Source organism: Leguminivora glycinivorella, chromosome 22 (genome assembly GCF_023078275.1).
Source record: "Leguminivora glycinivorella isolate SPB_JAAS2020 chromosome 22, LegGlyc_1.1, whole genome shotgun sequence".
NCBI classification, from domain to species: Eukaryota; Metazoa; Arthropoda; class Insecta; order Lepidoptera; family Tortricidae; genus Leguminivora; species Leguminivora glycinivorella.
The window spans coordinates 9343603-9366501 of NC_062992.1; the positions used below are offsets into that span (position 1 = coordinate 9343603).

The following is a 22899-nucleotide window of genomic DNA, read 5'->3' on the forward strand; positions in this document are numbered from 1 at the left end:
AGACGATAATGATGATGATGCTGTTCATTTAGAAATAAACAATATTATCATCAGTCAGGCTGACCTATTGGTTTCGCGAAATTGGGAGTAGTTTGACTTGAACTAAATTGTGTTTAGTTTAAAGGAAAAGGTTGAACTCACTTGAACTTCCACAACTTTCTGAGCGTCCCCGAGGCCAGGAAGCCAGCTATGAGGATCAACATCAAAGCCTCAGACCATACCCTAGATTGCAAATAATCTTGATCTAAAGGCAAACTTTGGACTCACTTGGTCTTCCATAATTCGCTGAGCGTCTCCGAAGCGAGGAAGGCAGCTATGGGGATGAGCATCAAAGCCTTGCTGACCAGCTCAAGCCTGGATTGGTGGAGTAGGAGTCCTTGAACTATAATAACAATGTTTTGGACTCACTTGGTCTTCCACAGTTCGCTGAGCGTCTCCGAAGCGAGGAAGGCAGCTATGAGGATGAGCATCAAAGCCTTGCTGACCAGCTCAAGCCTGGATTGGTGGAGTAGGAGTCCTTGAACTATAATAACAATGTTTTGGACTCACTTGGTCTTCCACAGTTCGCTGAGCGTCTCCGAAGCGAGGAAGGCAGCTATGAGGATGAGCATCAAAGCCTTGCTGACCAGCTCAAGCCTGGATTGGTGGAGTAGGAGTCCTTGAACTATAATAACAATGTTTTGGACTCACTTGGTCTTCCACAGTTCGCTGAGCGTCTCCGAAGCGAGGAAACCAGCTATGAGGATGAGCATCAAAGCCTGGCTGACCAGCCCGAGCCTGGATTGGTGGAGTTGGGAGTGGTCCACCGAGCGGGGGTCGATTGCGCCGTCGCGAGACATGTCCGTTCGGACGCCCTGTTGGATAAACATTACAAAAGTTTTTTTAGATATTGATGCATTACATTACCGTCAAATACTGCAACGTAGCCCACCCTTTCTAACATTGCCTAGCCCGAAAATAATAAAATAGGTGTATAAATACTATAAATATAAGGAAGATAGGATAGTGACCGCCATTACATTTGGTTTATTATAAACGGCTATTTAGTAATGAAGAGCCAGGCAATGATAGGCAGGGTAGGCAAAGTAAAAAGTCCGGGAAAAGGTAAGATGGCAAGATGTCTGAAGGTCATATACCGTATATATATACGCTGCTACGTCATCTCCCAAATCAATTGTTTATTAATTTTAATAGTCCTATTTTTCACTCTGTTTTTTGTTATGTCAGTCTAAGTTTCGTGACGCATTGGTTTTACTGTTATGTCATGTAAACGTGTTTTACTAATAAATAAATAAATGGCATCGATATCGAGTTTCAAAAGTAACGAGGGAACAGAAAGGACAGGACAGACAAAATTACTTTTGCATCTTTAATACCATAGGATACCATGGAGGATACGTGTCAGTACACAACCATGTAGCGCGTAACTGATGGGTACTTTGGCCTCAGCGCCTGGGTTAGAACTGGCTGAGAGCGACGGTGATAATGTTTACCTGTTTGGTGACGAGCGTGGCTTGAGCGTCATCATCGGCCGCGGATGACGTTCCCGGCCGGGGTTGTATCACTGTGCACACCTTCGTCTCCTTTAGGAATTCGCCGCGAAGCTGTACAAAACATTTTTGTGTTACAAATAATATAATATCATATACAATGAAGAGTAGAAACAACACAAAGAGGGTAAAAAGAAGAACCGCGCACACTGCATATTGTATGGCTCAAAAATATATTTACATGAAAGAGCATGACTATAAGGATAGTCAATGCCTTAGAAGCCTGTAGTTGCATATATTTTTAAAATGTTGAATTGTAAATGGGCCATTTTTTTTTTCAAACTTGTCCACCCCACTTCTTTTGTAACATGGGTATTTTTTCGCGATTCATACTCAGAATCGCGAGGTATTTCGTTCCTGATGGGAGAAAAAAAATTGTCCCAAGATTACCATACATTTTTCAAACCTTCCATTCCGTTACCGCCATACAAAATGTATGAAAAAAAGGTAACGGAATGGGAAAAAAACCTTGGGACAATTTTTTCTCCTATTAGGATTGAAAAAGCTCGCGATTCTGAGTGGAAAACACATAAAAATTTCCAAATCCAAAAAAGTGGGGTGGATGAATTGAAAAAAATGGCCCAAATGTAGATGTTTGTAAACTCGACTGTACCGCCCATTGCAGGTGATCCTGTCTCAAATGGTAAAACAGAGCGCATTCTCCAATTCTGAACTCACCACGTTGCTGCTTATACACTACATCAAAATACCTACATTTTTATAGACAAACCTGTGATTCCACTTGGGGACTTATTTTGAGTTATAACAGACAAAAAAACATTAACAGATACAATAGTAAGATTATTAAGATTTTCAGAATTTGGGTCCCCCAATTAGCAAAAGTTGTTAACAAAAATTTACTCGCTGTCAGTTTTGTGACGACAATTCAGCATAAAATCGGTCTTAAAAATTTACTTTTTTTCACATTCGATTATCGCTTAAAGTTTATGTAATTAACACAAAAACAATATTTTTATTGAAACATGCTTAAAATTATCGTCACAAAACTGAGAGTGAGTTAATTTTTGTTAACAACTTTAGCTAATTGGGGTGTCCCAAATTCTGAAAATGCCCTTACATACAAAGCGCTTACATTGTATAAAGCGGTATTTAACTTTTGCACTTTCTATTGATTAAATGTTAAAATAAAATAGTTAACTTTAATTTTGAAACGTCCACTGTAAAGACGGCGGGTTTCACCAAACTTCTTAGACCCCCAAAGAAAATATTTTCGTGTCAAATGTCTCGAACGTTTGAAAGACAAGGAAGATATTTCTGCGTACCGTTGGAACATTAACAAGAAACAATCGGCTATCATGCCAATGTCAATACCGTTCCCTTAGACGCTTATGGACTCCCACAATAATGATCTATTGTGTGGTTTGGGCGGTAAAAATGGCTACCTTGATTGCTTTGACTCATCAGTTTGACGTAGCCAAATGCATAAACGATAATATCGTTATCGTAGCTCGCTCTGCGTTGGCGCGACAGAGCCAGACTGCTTTTCGATCGGCGTCTGTCAACGATTTTCACTTTTGCTAGGCCGGCAGTACTTGGTAGTGTCATATTTATGTTTAAAAGCCTTTCGATGTTCCGATGAATATGATTGATGAAGATTAGATGACCTAAACAAAATCAGTTTTAATTTGAAACGGGAAGAACTTTATTTATATTTAAATATAATAATAATACGTATTTTTTTTTATTAATGATCGGTGGTAAGACTGCATTTATTAATATCGACTTTCGAGAGACGCATACCTACATGTCATACATAAATAATTAATGAATTATACTATGGTACCTACATTACATTACATTATATTATATTTTATTCTGTTTTGCTCTTTAAACCTTTTATTCAAATTCAAAATATAAAAAGTTAATCTCTGTATCCCTTTCGCCCTGTAATTATTAAGTACTTACATCGCCTTGGCAGCGATCCATTCGCCGGGTTAGCTAGTAAGCTAGTTATTTAGTTAAGTATTAGATTTAAGTTTATTGGTTGGGGACTGAAAATCAGCGGTCTCGCTGAGTCTCATCCATTTTAGTTACTGCACACACATCTGTAATTTTACTTACTAAGTTTTTATGTCCTTACATGTCCATTTTGGGCTGTGTTAGTAAATAAATATCTTTTTTTTTTTACATTAAAAGTGGATCATTCTACAGCCGGAGCATCCGGGGGAGGAAATTCCTCTACAACCGCACGGTATGCGACCATTTAGGTTGCAAGGTGTGAGGATGAGCGCCCTGTCGATGGCGAGCGGTGCGATGATGAAAAGTGGACGTTGGCATCATGTCAAACAGTGCCTCAGAACACAACCACTCGCTCTCTCTTTTATTTGCACGTGAGCGACTATATTTTGTTCCTTTCTATCGTCGATAGCTCATAGCTTACTCGCTATTGGTGGTTAAAATGATGAAAAAGATGGTTTACCTTGAAATAGACTTCGACGCCGTAGATCAGGAAGAAGGTGACCACGATGAAGAGGAGAACAGCGTAGCAGCCGTTGAACACGTGCTGGTAGAAGCTCTGCGGACAAGCGGAGTCTGATGATGTAGTTGTAGTTTTAGTAATACTGTTTTTTTTTTGCATATTGTGTAGTTTTAAGTTTATTACGAATAAATACTTTGATCGATTGATTGATTGATTGATTGATATAGGTAAGCGTCTTCATAGTAACCATAGAGAAATAAGTAAGTTGTAACTACATACATCGGTAAATGCAAATTATTTGTAGTGACATCTATCGTCAATCACGCGTCAAATAGCGTAAATTATCAGTACCACTACTCGACACTAAGTGCCAACAGTGTTTCGTCTGCCAAAAATGTAATATTAAAACAGTTTACAATTTATATTACAAGCAGAAGGAATTGAAAACAGAAAGCTTAAACAGAATGAAAAAAGAATAGCTAAAAATTGTTGTGCATTAGACTTTTTGTTCGTCGCGACATCTATTGACAAGTAGCAGTACTGATAACTTACGCTAGTTGACGCGTGATTGTCGCTAGATGTCACTACAAATAACCCGCATTTACTGATGTATGGAGTTACAGTTGGGACTCTTCCCTTACTTTTGCCTCTATGATAGTAACGAGACATTTTTGGTCTGCTAGAACCGATTCCGCGTCGATAGTTATGGGGAAACCTTTACAGTAGGCGTTTTAGAATACAAGCTTAAACTTTAGGGAAAATTATATTCAATAAATTTCAATGTATGGAGAAAATGAACAGCGACCCAAACGATTACAGAAACAAAAATTACATGCATTTTCTTTCCTTGACGTTTATCGAGTACACGAGGAAGATGCGAAAAGATAGATAGATCCTTATATACCTATTTATATTTATACTATTAATAGTGTTAACTGAAGCCCAAAAGTCCCGACTCAAGATTTGCCAGCGAGCAAACGAGCGCAGCCTACTCGGAGTCAGCAGAATCGATCGCATAAGGAACACGGAGTTGCGCTCCAAAACAGGTATCGCAGATGTGGGTGTAAAGGCAGCCAAGCTCAAGTGGGATTGGGCAGGACACATCTGTCGGATGCATCCGGACAGATGGGCCAAAATAGCGACCGAAAAGGGCACCACCAATTACCCGAGGCCGAGGTAGGCCAAAAATGAGATGGCGGAAAGACCTGGACTCATTTTGTGGCGATTGGCGGGAGCATTTACAAAGCCGTGACCGTGACGAGTGGCAGAAAACAGGGCAGGCCTTTTCCCTGTAGTGGGACACATTGCAGGCTATAAAAAAATTGTGTGAAATAACCTAATGACTTAATAAAACGCTGTATTTTGCACGGAGAGCGAACAACCTTAAAGATCGAATCATTTATAACTAAACTTGGAATTGTGTTAAAAGAATGTGCCTTATTTGGTTCTACGTGGTTATTTACTTACGATTGTAATTTAGATTATTTAATCTACATTTGATTGATCTAGAAAGCTCTACTTCGTGTCAACGAACCATATATGTGTAAGTTTATGCTTAGTGCAACTGCACTAAAATAAGATTAAAACGTAGTAGGTTTGAAGGTACTAAATAATAATTTAGCAGGCCACAGGTATTGGCTACGTGCACAACAATTACGCCCACTACCATGTGAACTTGAAGTGGAAAATGTCAAAAAATGACATGTAAACAAATATTATATTTTAACGATTTTTCGTTAATTTTAAATACATCGAATAACAAGAGCTACTATTTCAAGTGTAATTTAGGTAGATAGATTATAAAGACATGGATATAATACCAAAAATCAGTTTCCAAAGCCATTACTCACGGTATAAACTTCCAACCTCAGACTACAGAAAGAGTTAATAAATTGGTGCTGGCAGGGCATATAAGGAATCTTGAAGAACATAGGAGTAATGGTACAAGTTCTCCGAGCTAGTGATATGGTATACGCTAAACCTCCGTCCCGTTAATGCCATATAAAACAAATCTAAACGTAAGTACCTAGTCATGTCCGCGGCCGCAGAAATATCCGACACGGGCCTATTCCCAGGCTAGGCCTGAATCTTTTATGCATAATCTTTTACGGTAGGAAAAATACTAACAGCGTATTGAACAATATTAGGTAAACAAAGCATAAATATAATTTATTATGTTTTGTTTTGACATGTCACTTACGTTTTCTTTTTACCGTAGCTATCCATTTAGTTCTTTGATCCAATTTCCAGTGTGCTCTAAGAAACGCATAGAACGTGCAACGACTATTTATGTCATTATTTTTACAATTAACAACGAAACAACATTGATGCCCCATATCAAACATTACATATTGTATTATATTTTATGAGTTTTGATAGATGACAACCACAATCAGTGTCGATTTTGACCACCGCAAGCACTGCGATCGCTTTGCTTACCCTCCATGCACTTCGCACGAAGCCATTAGCCTCGTGCGTTTTTACATTATCCGATCCGATATCGGACCGATATCCCATACATTACAGGCGCCATTTTGGATTTTCTCCATTGAAATTCTTCCGACATCCGATATCGGATCGGATAATGTGAAAACGGACTAAGGCTCACCATAGTTAGATTTCCCATTTTAAATTTGAACCTTGTTCTATAAGTAAATTGGTAAGATTTTCGTTTGTTTCAAAAAGCCATGTAACAAGGGAAATTCTATTTTATTTGGTTCATGAATTCAAATTCGTTTGCAACAACTATGTACATTGTAATGTACATTGGGCCTTACGAGGATAGAACGTATAGGTAATAGGTACAATTGTCAATAAAACATGATTATATATTATTTAAGCGTTAACTGCCAAACATTAGCGTAATAACTTTAAAATTCCTTTAATACTCTGTTTCTTTTCTAATGGTCAATAACTTCTGTTTTAATACCAGTATGTGCCGTTATCGCAACTACCTCTTACTTTATTTTCCGAAGGCGATTGTTACTTTTTATTTAGATTCCAAACTGTATTCGTCATAAAAAAAATACTATCTCGCGGCCTGAGTTCTTGATATAAGTTTTTGCTGTTTGTAAGGCAAATTCGTCTGGGTTGCATGGACGAATTCCTACATATATTTTAAAACAAGGGTCAAAATACTCGTACAATAAATATTAAAAACTTGAGATAAGTACATTACAAAATTTAAATCTTGATTGAAATATGTCTACGACTGCAACTTAGCAAATATCACAGGTAAGAAGTAATATTCTGAGTCTCTTTAATCACACCTCGGACACTGGCGATCAAATATATAAAAGAGGCGCGTTCCTAGCACACAGTCTAAGCTCATGTAAGTAGGTGAACGCGTACCATGCTTGTATGAGTGAAATGTGATAAGTCTACTGTTCGCGTTTTTGACAGGCGGTAACTGTGAGGTAACCGAGAGGGGGTGGGCGGCATTTTCAGAAGGGAACGGGAGTGGCCATACTGTACGAAAGTAATCTTTATTATAATGTGCTTTAACGGTGGTCTTGGCCACGTTTATACCGTAGCTTGCATGGACGGCAATCGCGTCGCATCGCATCGCGCGTATTATCCATCGTTCATCGACGTCGTCGACCTAAGGGACCGGCCACACTTAAGAGACGCATGTCTTGCGGCGCGCAACGGACGTCTCCGCCACGCCGCCTGAATGTTATTCAAAAAACGTCTCCTCGTCTGTTCCGCACCTCAGGACATGCGTCTCTTAGATGTGGCCGGTCCCTAAGACACTTCCGGTCCGGTCCCTAAAAACTAATCAGTCTAATCACGTTGTTGACGAACGCTAGGAATGACTTAAGACGTAGATATCTAGGTATATGATATATGAGTTACCTTCAGTAGCCAGGAGCGAGTAGCCCATAGCTGTTACAATTAAATACATAAAAAAACATTATTTTGTTATAAAATCGTTATTTTTGTATAAAAAGGTGCAACGATTTTTTTAGAAACGATTAATACGTCCCTACATTACACGGAAATGATATACGATTTGCCCTAGTCGCTAAGAGCAAGAAGAAGTATTGCATAGATTTCATCGAGGGAACCGGCCCCTTCCCCTTCTCTTTGTGGGGAGTAGTCACGTGCGATTTCATGACTATTGTGATAAATCGGATCAGTTTGACCCAAGGAACAATTATGCCAAACAGCATCGCCACAGGCAAAAGTGCAAAGTCGCTGGCCTTACTTATCCTACAGGTCACCAAACACAAATATGGCAAAGGGAAAATGAGCATAGTTTGAAAATTATAAGTTCTAGCTATATACTTCCAAAGACAATATTGTAGAGAATTTTATAGAGAATATACTTCTCTTAGACGTTATTGTTGTAGCTTTTACGGTTTTTATGGAAATATAAAAAAACTGAAAACAGGCATACAAAAGTGGGGGGAAGGAGGGGAAACATTGACACCTCGGCGTGTTTCTACTTCAATTTTTTCTTATAACCCTATAAGCTATATACATGCCAAGTTTCATGCTTTCTGCCAGACGGGACTATACATTCATACTAATGCTCTGTTAACGCCCCGCACTAATAGTAACATGATTCCAACAGAAAGGGGCACCGCCCAGGGATCAATTTTCTCACCTACCGAATACCTACTGTATGTGAACGACATGTGCAATATATTTTGCGAGGGTTCTGTATACCAATTCGCAGACGACACCTGTCTATAGTAGCCGCCCACTCCGATATAAAAATAGCAGAAAAAATATTACAAAATAACTTTAATTTATTATGTGCCTGGGCCCACGATGTAGGACTAATAATTAATTACGACAAAACAAAACTTATGTATATCCATTCCGCTCACAAAAAATGCCAGATAAAACCTAGAATCATAGCACACAAACACCAGTGCCTACACAGTATCACAACAAACACATGCGATTGCGAACCCTTACAGCAAGTCGATAAACATACATATCTTGGCCTTATAATAGATAACACATTTAACTGGGGACCACATATAAATTATGTGTGCAATAAACTGAGATCCATACTGGCCAATTTATCCCTTTTAAAACATAAAATACCTTTTAGTACCCGTAGAATGTTATATATGTCACTAGCCGAGTCCGTTTAAGTAGTTACGGTAGAACTTACAAAACTTACCTAGATAATGTATATTAAATACAGTTAAGACTAGTAAAAACAATTGTACCTAACTCGATAAGAAAAATGTATAAAAAAGACGAACGTAAGCTATTTGAGTACTGTAAAATAATTAACGTATACGATAAGTTTAAGATGATGCTAGTATGTGATGAAATATCTAACCTGACTAACCTTAAAAATAGAACTAGGTCACAAACATTAAGGAATATCAATATACCAATGTATGTATTACCTTTACCTACTTACCAGAATACCTATGGGAAAAGAATATGGCAATTCATGTTACCTAATACTCTAAACTCATGGCCTAATGATGTAAATCGTAACATAATTAATAATATACACAAGACAAAAACAGTTATAAAAAACCTATTGTTGCCAAGTACAGGTGCGCACCCGGGTTGTTTACAAACATCCGGCTAAAATAAATGCTTCTTTCCTTATTAATTAGATAAGAACTGTTTAAATACCTACTTAGATATAAATTTAGATTAATACCTTTAGTGAATAAAAATACCTACAATGTAAACGAGCGACAACGGCGGCAGATAAACCGTTAGCGGTTTTCGCTCGCTGTTCAAATGTAAAAAAATAGTATATAAGTGTTTTTAGATAAAAAAAAAATCAAATGACACATCAAACGATGGTCTAATGCTAAAACTCGAAGTATTTATGAAACCCATTGTGCCCGTTATCGGCTATTGATAAGGCACTTCTAATTTAATACATAATACGATACTACTCTCCTGGCCGATTTCGACCACGGCGCAGGGATCGGAACCGCTTACCATAACCGGGGTTTTCAATAGGCTTATTTTAGAAGTGGTTATAAAAACCCCAACCATAATGGTAACCTTTTATAAGGGTAACTGCTTGATAGGGTAAGCCTATCAGATACAGTTAACTTAATTAACCTTTAACCAAGACCAAACCCAGTCTTAACTGTTACCCTATCATTATAGTTATTAATTCAAGCAATTTTAATCTGTGCGCACATTGAAATTCAACTTATTATTGAATAACCGTAGCTAGTAAAAGCTCATACGCACCCCGTTTCTGTAAACAAGTTTTTGCTGAGAGTTTGTCGCTTTATGTAGCGACATAAACGACATTTTGAATCGTCAAACAATATTGCACTTTAAAACTTTAAACTTTAGTTTAAAAACATAACTGACCTGAATGCTTATAGTATTTTTTGGCTTTGAAGGCATTCGTAGCGCGTACTTGTGCTGTTCTATTGTTTATCTGTCTTTATTTTTATACCTGGGTGTTTTGGAACAATTGTAAGTGTGAGAGTTTTAAGTGTTTATCAAGGCTTTTTAAAAATCAGCCTTTTGGCCGCCAGACCAACTCAGACGCTAACACTCGAGAGCAAATTTTAGTAAAAAACTAACAAAACAAGGGAAAGAACAAACCAAAAAATAATATTGATATCTTCCAATTAAATAATTGAAAACATCTTCTCAGTTTGGCTTTGTTGAGAATATCGTAAATAATGTTAGGTACTTATATTGTTCACACGACGTGTTGATTCTGGACATATTATAATCAAACTACGAGAAGTCTTCTATACATGGCAGCCAGTTTGTACAAGAAGTCTTCTATACATGCCAGTATTGCCAGTGGCAAACATGACTAGTGATGGGCAAAAATTAACTTGAATAAGAATACGAAACAAAAAGCTAGAAAGTTATTCTTATTCAAATTGATTTGAATAAGAATAAATCCTTGTACTCCTTAGTTGACATTTATTAGTAGTGAATAAATCATGGCACCTTTATTTTAAATGAAGAATAAGATTCTGAATAAATATTTTAGACATGGGACTATTCTAACGTTTTATTCAAATAAAATGTTATTTAGAATAAAATAATTGTGTAGTACAGTCGACTACAAAGAGATGTACATTCACTTTTTCATCTTATTACAATGAAATAAGGTGAAAAAGTGGATATGTCACCGTAAAATTGTAAAAACCGTTAGTTTATAATTTCACTAGCGAGATTATGAACTAACGAAATATTGTGAACCGTAAAGTACAGTTCACATTCACAATTTGACGGATTAGTTTTACGTTAGATTATAATCTAACGAAGCGAACCCGTCAAATTGTAGTACTAAAACTTCTACTTACATGTTATATTTACGTCGGACACCCAGACTACATTATTATTCATATAATTTCAGTTAAAATAAATAATCATGATTCATTGTATTTGACTAAGAAAAAATTATCTTTTCCCCTCACTAGCTCGGAAACACGTGTTTTGTCCTTTAATATCAGCGGGTAAAAACGCATTTTATCCACTAGTGGGTAAAGTAATTTGACCTTGAACAAAGTCAAATTAACTGCTTTAAAATTGATAAAAGTAGGTGAATCTAGTAATAAAGATGATTTACTACCCGTGGAACTACTGGAAGCAGTGATAAACGCATTTTTTGCGTTGTAGTTTCCTCGCTATAGTGAGGGGAAAAGTTTTGTGTTACACTCGGGTGCAAATGTATTTTACTTCTCGTGTGTTAAAAAACTCGCAAGTTCAGGATTCTATTCTCGAACCACTCGCTTCGCTCGTGGTTCAACTATAGAATCCTTTCGCTTGCTCGTTTTTCAATTCCACACTCGGCGTTAAAATACAACTTTGCCCCCTTGTATAACAAATAACTATTATTCAATTATATCCCATACAAATTATTCAAATAATTTTGACGGGAATAAAATCGACATGATTTTATTCATACGAATTCTTATTCAAATAATGATTTTATTGTTGAGTGCCCAACACTGCTTTGTACTATGACACGGGATAAAAAGGAGATTGTAAAATAATGGCTCATAATATTGACAGGAGTGTAAAAGAAATTACTATTACTAAATTTATGTATTTTATATAATACGGCCACGTTACGCCACCATTTTATTGAACTACCTATTTTTATTATTTTTATTGATGTTTAACATAATGAAATGTAATGTAACCACTGACATGTAATTTACTTTTACCAATAAAGAATATGAATATGAATATGTTAGCGGATATGAGTATATATCGTTCTATCGATGTCTTGTATACCGGACAATGGCGGTTAAGACGTTAAAGTAATATCTACCGCTCACGACACTGAAAGGATTCTTCTTTAATGTTTAAGATAATAAGTACCTGTTTTTCCTTACTATAACTGATCAAAATAAATTATGTTGCCAGTAGGTACATATAAAATATTACCGCAACGAAAACAGTATGCATTATCAAATTATCATAGATCACAATTTTTGCGTTAATCAAGTACGTATTATTTAGGCATGTATTATGTATGTTTACATCATCGAATACTTTTTATAATCGATGACGTACATACTAACATAATAAATTAATTGGGCGTTGACACTAACTGCACCCACTATGCTCAGAATTATATCCTAGGATCCTTTGCTTTACTGAAAACTCAATGTGTACCCTACATCCACGCTGTAAAAACCTACTTCAGTTAACTCCCTTGTAACACAATCTAATATTGATATTTATTTCTAGCATGTCCCTCACAAGTACAACAGTAGGTAGATACTTATACCTACTATCAAATACAGAAACTAAATGTTGTAAGTCAAATGGTAATAACTCCGTAAATTCGAGTTCATGCGTCTGAGACAAGCTCTATCTATAGCAAACCAGTTTAAATGTAGAAAAAAAAAGGAACGGATAAAGCTTACCCTAACTCAATGAAAACAGGTTTGAAAAACCCTAACGCGATAGGGTTTCAGAGTTAATTAACTTAGTTAGTAGTTAGGGTAACAGTATCAATAAGCTTACCATTTTAAAAGGTTACCTTTAAATAAGCTTACCATTTTATTTGGTAAGAAAATTCATTGGGTAAGCTAATTGATGAGGTTAAGCCTAAAAAGGGGTTTTCCGGTCCCTGCCACGGCGAATTAAACGAATTATCATTGTTTGCAACCGGCACAACGAACTTTGCTTGACCAGTTTTACTGCTGCAATTCTTTTGTTGCAAGAAGGTAGTTAAAGAAAGTGAATTAAATAGGAACCGCATTAAAATAATCGTAATATGTTTGCTACACTACCTACTGTAGATATTGGTTAAGTCCCACTAATCTCAATGATAATATTCATGCATTTTTTACTAAAGGTTAGGTTAGGTAATTGTGAAGAATATTTTTATCAGTATGATGTTTGTTTCGAGAATTTAGTGATGCCGTTAATTGGTATAAATGGCTTAAGTCTCAATGAGTCAATGGCACTTTAAGACTATTTAAGTGAGCGAGTGGTCACAGACCCACTAAGTCATAAAAGTTGCGACACTGGTTGATAAGTACTAATTTTGATAACTACGTAAGATCACAGATTATAACAGCTCTTGCTATAAGATATTACAGATGACTTCTAATGGTATATAACTATTATTATTTGGGTAAATAATATTACGTTATATGTACTCCATTTATATTAAGTATTATTCAGAAACGAAAATTTGATTTTTAATTCGTTAAATAAGTCCGTTTGGCCAGCAACGCCATCTAGGTAAATATTTGAACACCTTATTCAATCCGATCGCAGGCACGTGCATGCGATTATCGACCTAGTGGTTTCCATGCTGTTATGGTCGCGAAACGGGCCTTTCGAGAAACGGGCTACAGGGGCCCATTTATCGAAGCTACAAGTTACAATTTACAAGTGGTTGTCAATGTCTAATATGCTAAGTTGGAAAGAGACTTCCGCTTGTAACTGGTAACTTTCAGTTTTGAGAAATGGGCCCCAGATACAGCAGGTATATGAGTTACCTTCTCTTTGGCAGTGGTGTTGGCGACGTTGGTAGTCAAGACTTCTGCAGCCAGGAGTGAGTAGCTGATCAGGTTGAAGGTCACGAATGCCAGGAACGTCTTGGACAGGAACCGGGGTCGCTCCCAGCGTATATCGCGAAGGTGGAACACCTGAGGACAAGGAATTATGAAGTTATTCATCTGACAGTAGCCTCTACAGACATGCAACCGTGCATCCATACTACATCTAGATATAGTTATTAGATCCGTCCTATGAAAATTGCTATGCACGGAACAGTTTTCCTTTTAACAGAAAGTTCAAATTACATTGACAGATTTTTGCAGTTTTGGATCATTTTCCATAATCGCAATCGCATGAGAACCGCACGGCACGCTGGCTGAACTTTGATTTTTTTTCTAATACAAACTGCAGTCAAGTTGTTGTTCGTCTCGGCCCTAAGTAATCTTTGAGTCTTTGGTTCAGTTGGACATTTGTAAACGATAGAATTAGACACATAGTTTTCTGATGTTAAGATTTTACCTTCATCTGTTTCAATTGCGTATTCTTTCAATGGATATCTAAAGAGAGATTATTTAGCCTGTCAATTATTTACCACTACCTTTTGGCAAGTGTTATGATTAACAGACAAGCCAATGTCATTCGGAGATATGTAGACCTCTTACTTAATAGAAATACAAAAAATAAAAAATAATACAAGCTTTGCAATTTCTTTATCATTTGCGTCACAAAAAAAATCTGACGTAAATGGTTTCCTGACACACGTGTGTGAAATAGATCCAAAGTATAACTACAATGGTCAGCTACACTTTAAAGTGCAAATCAAGATTTGCAAAGCAAACAGTTTACATAGCATCGCCGATAAGCATTTTAGGTTACTGTTAGACTAATCGCGGTAATTGCGCACAAACACGTGCTAACTGAATAATCGTTAAGGTGCAGTAGGTTTAGGCAGAAGTGTAAAAAACTTAACTTTCTGACAAGCAGAAGCGTATACAATCAAAGCCACTAGGCTTTGACATACATACAATCACGCCTGTGTCCCATGAAGGGGTAGGCAGAGCACATGAAACTACTCAGGTTTCAGTGCCACTCTTGGCAAATAAGGGGTTGAAAGAAAACGAAACTGTGACATTGCAGTGACAGGTTGCCAGCCTCTCGCCTACGCCACAATTTAACCCATATCCTACAGTCGCCTTCTACGACACCCACGGGAAGAAAGGGGGTGGTGAAATTCTTAACCCGTCACCACACGGGCAACAGGCTTTGAATCGATTTAAAAGTGGAAAATTACTGTCTTAGTAAACCAAAACAAGGTTTTTTAAAAAAAAAACTAACACGGTTGCCAAAATATAATTGACGTTCTTGAAATTTTGTTTTTTTTTTTCTAATAAGATCACTGATTTTAAACAAGTACGTAAACGTGGCAAGCCTCATTTTGTACGGGAATTCAAAAAGGCTGTCATGCTTTGGTGGTTCTGTTTATGACAAAAAAAAATTACGAAATGGAACTTGTTAAAGGTACATATTTTTACATAAGAGAATCTGTGTTTCGCTCCATCCCGAACGAGTAAAAAATGCGTCATTTTAATTTTGGTTCAAACTTTTTTTTGCTAAAGGTTATACTTTTCTCTCTTTCTAATCCCCTAATTCCCTAAAATGGGTGGGGTAGAAGTTTGTATGAAGCATTCTGCAATTTTCAAATTTAACGGGAGCGAAGCCGCGGTCAAAAGCTAGTAAAAACAATACATTCTAAAATATGATACGAAAAAGACTATAATCTGCACAAACAACGTCTTTTTAACCGCCGCCTCAAATCTCAAAGGAAGGGGTTCTCAATTCGTCTGTATTTTTTTTAAATGTTTGTTCCTCGATATCTCCGTCGTTACTGGACCGATTTTGAAAACATATTTTTTTTGATTGATAGTATATGCATACAGATTCTCCAGATGATTTCTCCAGATCTGATGATGGGATCCTGGAGAAATCGAGGGAATTCCTCAAATCTGAAAGGCATACATATGGTGATTTTTGTGTTTTTGAAGGAACAGCATGCATTTACGTACGGAACAGTGAAATTTGATGCAGTGGAACTGCTGATGATGGTCAGAACGGAACTCCTCAAATATGAACGGCACGCTTATAGTGACTTTGGTATTTTTATTAGAACAGCATGCCCTTACGTCCAGAACAGTGACATTTGGTGCAGTGGAACTCCTGATGATGGTCAGAACGGAACTCCTCAAATCTGAACGGCACGCTTATAGTGACTTTGGTATTTTTATAAGAACAGCATGCACTTACGTCCAGAACAGTGACATTTGGTGCAGTGGAAGTGCTGATGATGGTCAGAACCAAACTCCTCAAATCTGAAGGGCACACTTATAGTGACTTTGGTATTTTTATAAGAACAGCATGCATTTAAGTTCAGAACAGTAACATTTATTTAGTTATGTTTGTTAAGCATATTGAGTTTTCTAGTAAAATTTTGTCAAGCTTCGATTTCTTATAATCGGATTCATGAGGAATTCAGGAAACTCCTCAAACCTTAACGGTATACGTATATTGATTTTTGTTGCCATCAAATAATTAAAGCATTAAAAGCAGTTTAAAAAAATACCTACACGTTTCTACATAATCCAACATTCGCAAGTAGCTTTCACCAGAACCCCAAAGGCGGCGGTTTTTTTTTCTTCTTAAAAATTATTACGTTTACACTCATTGAGTATGAGAGAAGATCCTGAACCCACGGGGCCTTAACAACTTAACATTCAACTTTAAAGACGTTACAACGGACCTTGAGAAGTAGAAATCGCAATAATGGATGCAGTTCAGTTCAAGTGTAAGAACTCCTATATTGTATTGTTTATTGATTTTTAGCAATTAGAAATCTCCGCATTAAATATATAAGAATATCTAGTTATTAGGCAATTGTCACGCTCGGATGCGTAAGACTTCTAGGTATAGACTGCTTTTAAGGCGGCCACTGACGAGCCTTCCAACAGTCCAAATGGCGTGGTTGCATTCCAAAATCGACCCGTGAATGTCAAAAACGTATAATGTTTTTTAAACGGCATCCTGAACGTGGATTTCCATTAGTGTAAGGCCGTTTTCACATTATCCGATCCGATATCGGATGTCGGAAGGATTTCAATAGAAAAAATCCAAGATGGCGCCTGCAATGTATGGGATATCAGTCCGACATCCGATATCGGATCGGATAATGTGAAAACGCACTAACGCGGAGCGATCCGCACGACTAATTTGTATGAAGTTGATATCGTCGCCTTCATCCGCGCGGACCCGTCCGCTTTACTCTAAAACGCTCCCTGAACTTAATACATATTAACGGCCCAGCCACGACATTGGTCTAAGCGCGACAGCGGTGAGCGGCAGACATACGTGCGAATGAAAAGTCCCATCGCTGTGTCTCGCTCCAGTGTATGGCCGCCGCTCACCGCTGTCGCGCTTAGACCAATGTCGTGGCTGGGCCGTTAGTCCGGTGCGGTTCGCTCCGCGCGGCTGGTCCGCTTGATACTAAAACCAGTCACTCCCGTTGCAATTACCTACAGTCAACATATTTATTTGGATAATTCTAAACCCTACCTTACATGTAAATGTACATAACTCGCGCCTGATGTATTCCCAATCCTATTCCATTTCAACCCACACCAAAATTAAACCCATATCCCACAGTCTAGTTCAGTGGTGGGCACAGTTCGGCCACCGGTCCTTCAAAATAGAGTGTTATTTGGCCTGCACTGTAGTAATAATGTAATTTTGGTGTAAATCTGGCTCGCCTCTAAAATTCGTTCTTATTTAAGCCCCCAAAACAGTTTTCCCACCCCTGGTCCACTTCTCTCCGGGTGTCAACCCACGGGAAGAAAGGGGGTTGAAATTCTTAACCCGCAACCATCATCATCATCCTCCTAGCGTTATCCCGGCATTTGCCACGGCTCATGGGAGCCTGGGGTCCACTTTGACAACTAATCCCATGATTTGGCGTAGGCACTAGTTTTCCGAAAGCGATTGCCATCTAACCTTCCAACCCGAAGGGTAACTAGGGTAACTAATTCTTTATTGGAATTAGTCCGGTTTCCTCACGATGTTTTCCTTCACCGAAAAGCGACTGGCAAATATCAAATGATATTTCGCACATAAGTTCTGAAACACTCATTGGTACGAGAAACCACAAGTGGAAAATAAATTCAATTAAACTGTTAAGTACATTGAAACATTCCTCATCTTAGAACATAAACCAATCATATTGATTACGGCCCAGCCACGACATTGGTCTAAGCGCGACAGCGGTGAGCGGCAGCCATACGTGCGAATGAAAAGTCCCATCGCTGTTTCTCGCTCTAATGTATGGCCGCCGCTCACCGCTGTCGCGCTTAGACCAATGTCGTGGCTGAGCCGTTACAACCTTGGCAGGTCAAATCAGGCAGTTTTGTGGCCTACTTACTAGTTAGTTATTATTCAAATTGTGCTTATAACGCGTATTAACCGGATAGCTGTATAATTTTCTAAGAATCTACTAGAATTCTGTGGAATGAACTGAATATGCAGACAACGCAGAAAGTCTAGACCACCATGTTTAGTGTAAATCGTTAAAGTTTTTCGTTTTCATTACAAAAGACTTTTCTATACAGGGTGTATTTTGATAGCGGGTCAGTAAGGGCAGCTATGAGATTCCGTGGTCCAACGCGAAAATGGTCTAAGGAGACCTTCCCTCGATTTCAAATTGATGAAAAATGGCATTTACAGATTTTGGACGAACATACTACAAGTTGCGAGAAAAAGGGCATTTTTGACAAACTTTTTTTTAACCCCAATCGATCCTATTCCTATCCAGGATCAAAAGCTTGCATGGGAGCAAAAATAATTTCCGGCTAGAAAAGGCCCAAATCGCGAAACACTTTTCCCATTCCCAGTCCGTTCCGCGGTACGAAATAAGTACGCGAGCACCTAAGATATTGACATAAACGCCGACACGCATATGTTTTTCCACTTTAAATTACCAATTGTTTTTCAAGTTAACGTAACGTACCCAAAATAACCCAAATTACATAAATAGATAACTTAGTACCTTTCATGTTCATTTGATTATAGTTATAGTGTAAATTGTTATGTGGAATGAGAAATATTGGATACTAACAAAGTGTGAGTCATCGAAAACATTGAAGGTGTAAATACATGTAAATATATTGACAAGCATATTATGAATTCGTCGAATATGTAACAGGACCCACAAATAAAGGTATCATATATGACGACCGGTCTGGCTCAGTCGGTAGTGACCCTGCCTGCTAAGCCGCGGTTCTGGGGTTCGAATCCCGGTAAGGGCATTTATTTGTGTGATGAGCACAGATATTTGTTCCTGAGTCATGGATGTTTTCTAAGTATGTATTTATCTATTTAAGTATGTATATCGTCGCTTAGCACCCATAGTACAAGCTTTGCTTAGTTTGGGGCTAAGTTGATCTGTGTAAGATGTCCCCAATATAAAAAAAAAAAATAGCTAAGTGCTTTTTAGGGTTCCGTAGTCAACTAGGAACCCTTATAGTTTCGCCATGTCTGTCTGTCCGTCCGTCCGTCCGTCCGTCCGTCCGTCCGTCCGTCCGCGGATAATCTCAGTAACCGTTAGCACTAGAAAGCTGAAATTTGTCACCAATATGTATATGAGTCACGCCGACAAAGTGCAAAAATAAAAAATGGAAAAAAATGTTTTATTAGGGTACTCCCCCTACATGTAAAGTGGGGGCTGAAATTTTTTTTCATTCCAACCCTAACGTGTGATATATTGTTGGATAGGTATTTAAAAATGAATAAGGGTTTGCTAACATCGTTTTTTGATAATATTTATATTTTCGGAAATAATCGCTCCTAAAGGAAAAAAAAGTGCGTCCCCCCCCCTCTAACTTTTGAACCATATGTTTAAAAAATATGAAAAAAATCACAAAAGTAGAACTTTATAAAGACTTTCTAGGAAAATTGTTTTGAACTTGATAGGTTCAGTAGTTTTTGAGAAAAATACGGAAAACTACGGAACCCTACACTGAGCGTGGCCCAACACGCTCTTGGCCGGTTTTTTTTCGTCCGATACCGCTAGCGCAAAGCAGTCGCGTTATTGCTGCCTCTACTTCTTTTAATTCATAATAGTGCCAAAAAATAAGTGCTTTTAAACGTGTGTATTATCATTTTAAAGACGAGAAGACGGAATATTCTGAAAAAAACAGCTTAAGAAAATTCGCTATATTTTAAAAGTTATGACGAAAAAATCTTATCAACGGCTGAGATCCTACATTCGCTAGCGGCGCGGCCGCGGTGAGCGATGTGTCATCCGATCCGTAACCAGTTTACGACAAATGCGACGTACGCGTATGTTGCATCGCCGCGCGCGCGGCCGCTTGCACAGTATGATAAAAGAGGACATCTACACACAAGAGTAAACGGACATTATGGATAAATGTGGAAAATGTAATGATGATATTTTAAATCGACGCTATCTTGCTTGCTCCCGATGTAAAAAATGTTATCATGTGAAATGCACAAAAATATCAGAAAAAACTGTATGACCTAATGCGGGCAAAGGAATCTAAAAATTGGAAATGCAATGCATGTGTACATGTGCCCGACAATGCAAATCCACCCCTGGCTACACCATCTAGAGAAACAACCTCTCATATAAGAAATGCACACACCCCTACAAACTATGTGACGGAACGTGTTAAAATAAAACCAAATTTTCCAACAGAAAACTCTTTCGATTCGCTACCATCTGATGAAACCAGTGATGAAGACTATGCATCAATCCTTAATAGAAGCTGTCCTGGAAATGAATATAGTATGAAAGAAGAGTTAGAAGAATTAAAAATTAAAATAATTAAGTTAGAAACACAACTACAAACAGCGGAAACTGAAATTGAAAATGTGGGGTTAGAAAATGTTTGTCTAAAAAAACAAATTTTGGAATACGAGAAAAAAACTGAAAATCTCACAAAAATATGTAAATCGACACCGACAAAGCACACGAAAGGACACAGAAGTATAAATAAAACAAGGCTAAATTTTACAGTTTCAGAAACTACTGAACAAACTAATATGTTACCTCTGGAAACTACTAACCTAAATTATGAATACGAGACTGGCGCGCAAGAACAAAAGGAAAATGCCTCTGTGACTATAATAACGGACGCTGTAAATAGGACAGAAGACAGCACAAAAACTGAAGAAGTATTGGAGACTGCAAGTACAAATATAGGAAATGCAAACGAGTCAACTAAGTTCAAGAGGGATAAAACTGTACAGAATAATACGTATAAGGATGAAAACGGGAAATCTCCTTCAAACATGCAAGCTTCCTGCTCCAACCTTATTTATAAAAAGAATGTCAGGATTTTCTGTGACCAACAAGGCAAGGGCCTTCGGAGGGTACTGCATGATACTTGGTAAGAACTATAATGTATCGGCTATTCTTAAACCTAACGCTCGTATTGAGCAAGTTTTATCTTCATGTGACATTATATGTAAAGACTTAACAATGTCAGACTTTGTAATTGTAATTGCAGGATCAAATGATATAAATCCTTTTAGTTTTAAATCCTGCCTTCTTAGCAAGTTATCTATGCTGTCAAATACAAATGTTTTAGTTGGAAAAATAAGGAACAATAAATATTTAAATGTACGCAGTCTTAATGAGTCGGCTCGTATGGCTTGTTCTGATTATATTAATGCAACGTACGTAGATTTTGAATGTCATAACAACACACAAAGTGGAAAACTCACTGGTGGTTGGTTGTTAAGGAAAATATTACGTATTAGTTATAAAAATAGAATTGGGTGAATCAACTTTTTCTTGCTTTTTGCAAGAATTACCCTTACTTATTATTAGGTCTACTTTTGTGATTTTTAACCTTACCATCGTGAATAAAGATCCTTATTTCACGTATACCAATTAGGGAAAAATTTAAAAACTATTCATTTTTAATTAAAACAATATGTGACCCAGTGGAAGAGACACTTTTTTCATACAAAAGTGAGGGACAGCTGTGTCCACTGGGTCACTGCTCGAAACAAAGTTATAAAATAGGAAATCCTATAATTACATGTTGTATTGCGTAGCTAGTATATTTGTCTTTAATATAATAAGTATACATTAATTAGACTAAATCCCAATTAAATTTTCTGACCACATGTAGTCGAAGTATGCGAAATTTTGCTGGCAAAGAAAAGTTGATTCACCCAATTACAAAATACATACATCTAGAAAACCAAACATCAGCAAATAAAACTTGCAGGAAACAAACATGCATTACTGAATATTTCGTCAATACGAATAAAACAAAATTAAAACCAGCATTTGGAACATGTGACACGTCGCCCCAGAAAACACAACAACAAAACCAACAAACATTTTTTCGTGCAGAAACATAATAATTTGCCCATAGATAAACATAATAACCTAGTCGTATTACATCTAAATACCCAGAGTATAAAATCGAAACATTCGAAACAAGATCAATTAGAATTGATGCTTCACAAAGATATTGATATATGTTGCTTCACTGAAACATTTTTAAAGGACGAGGAAGCTGAAATAATACCAATTGAGGGATACAATAAAGTCTCTCATTACTCCCGTAAGATAAGAAAAGGCGGTGGAGTAGCAATTTATGCTAAGCACTAGGGTGGATCAAAAAAACACTTTTTTGGAATTAGCAAACCTAATAGTTATCAAACAATGACCCTTAGTCTATGAAGCCTTTGTGCAAAATTTCAGCTTTTTTAATCAACATCTTCAGCCCCCGCATTAGGTTTGAAATTTTGAAAATCTCATACAAACCTGAAAATTCAACTTTCAGATAAAAAAAAAAAATTCGGTTGTATTATGTTAAGTATATGTTATTGATACATATGAATATAATAAACTACCAAAAGTTGCGAATATAGCATCAAAAATCGCCAAAGTTCGCC

General features: G+C 37.3%; 1 protein-coding gene across 4 annotated transcripts in view; it reads right to left on the bottom strand.

The window, feature by feature from the left end:
* The window catches only part of LOC125237670, a 112941-nt gene that overhangs the window by 13413 nt on the left and 76629 nt on the right, over positions 1-22899 (bottom strand). For all 4 annotated transcript variants that reach the window (XM_048144805.1, XM_048144808.1, XM_048144807.1 and 1 more), the window contains exons 5-8: positions 13926-14075; positions 3991-4086; positions 1494-1604; positions 691-854 (exon numbers count right to left, since the gene is read on the bottom strand). In XM_048144805.1, the coding sequence (XP_048000762.1) occupies positions 691-854; positions 1494-1604; positions 3991-4086; positions 13926-14075 (521 nt within the window). The remainder of the gene's footprint in view (positions 1-690; positions 855-1493; positions 1605-3990; positions 4087-13925; positions 14076-22899) is intronic.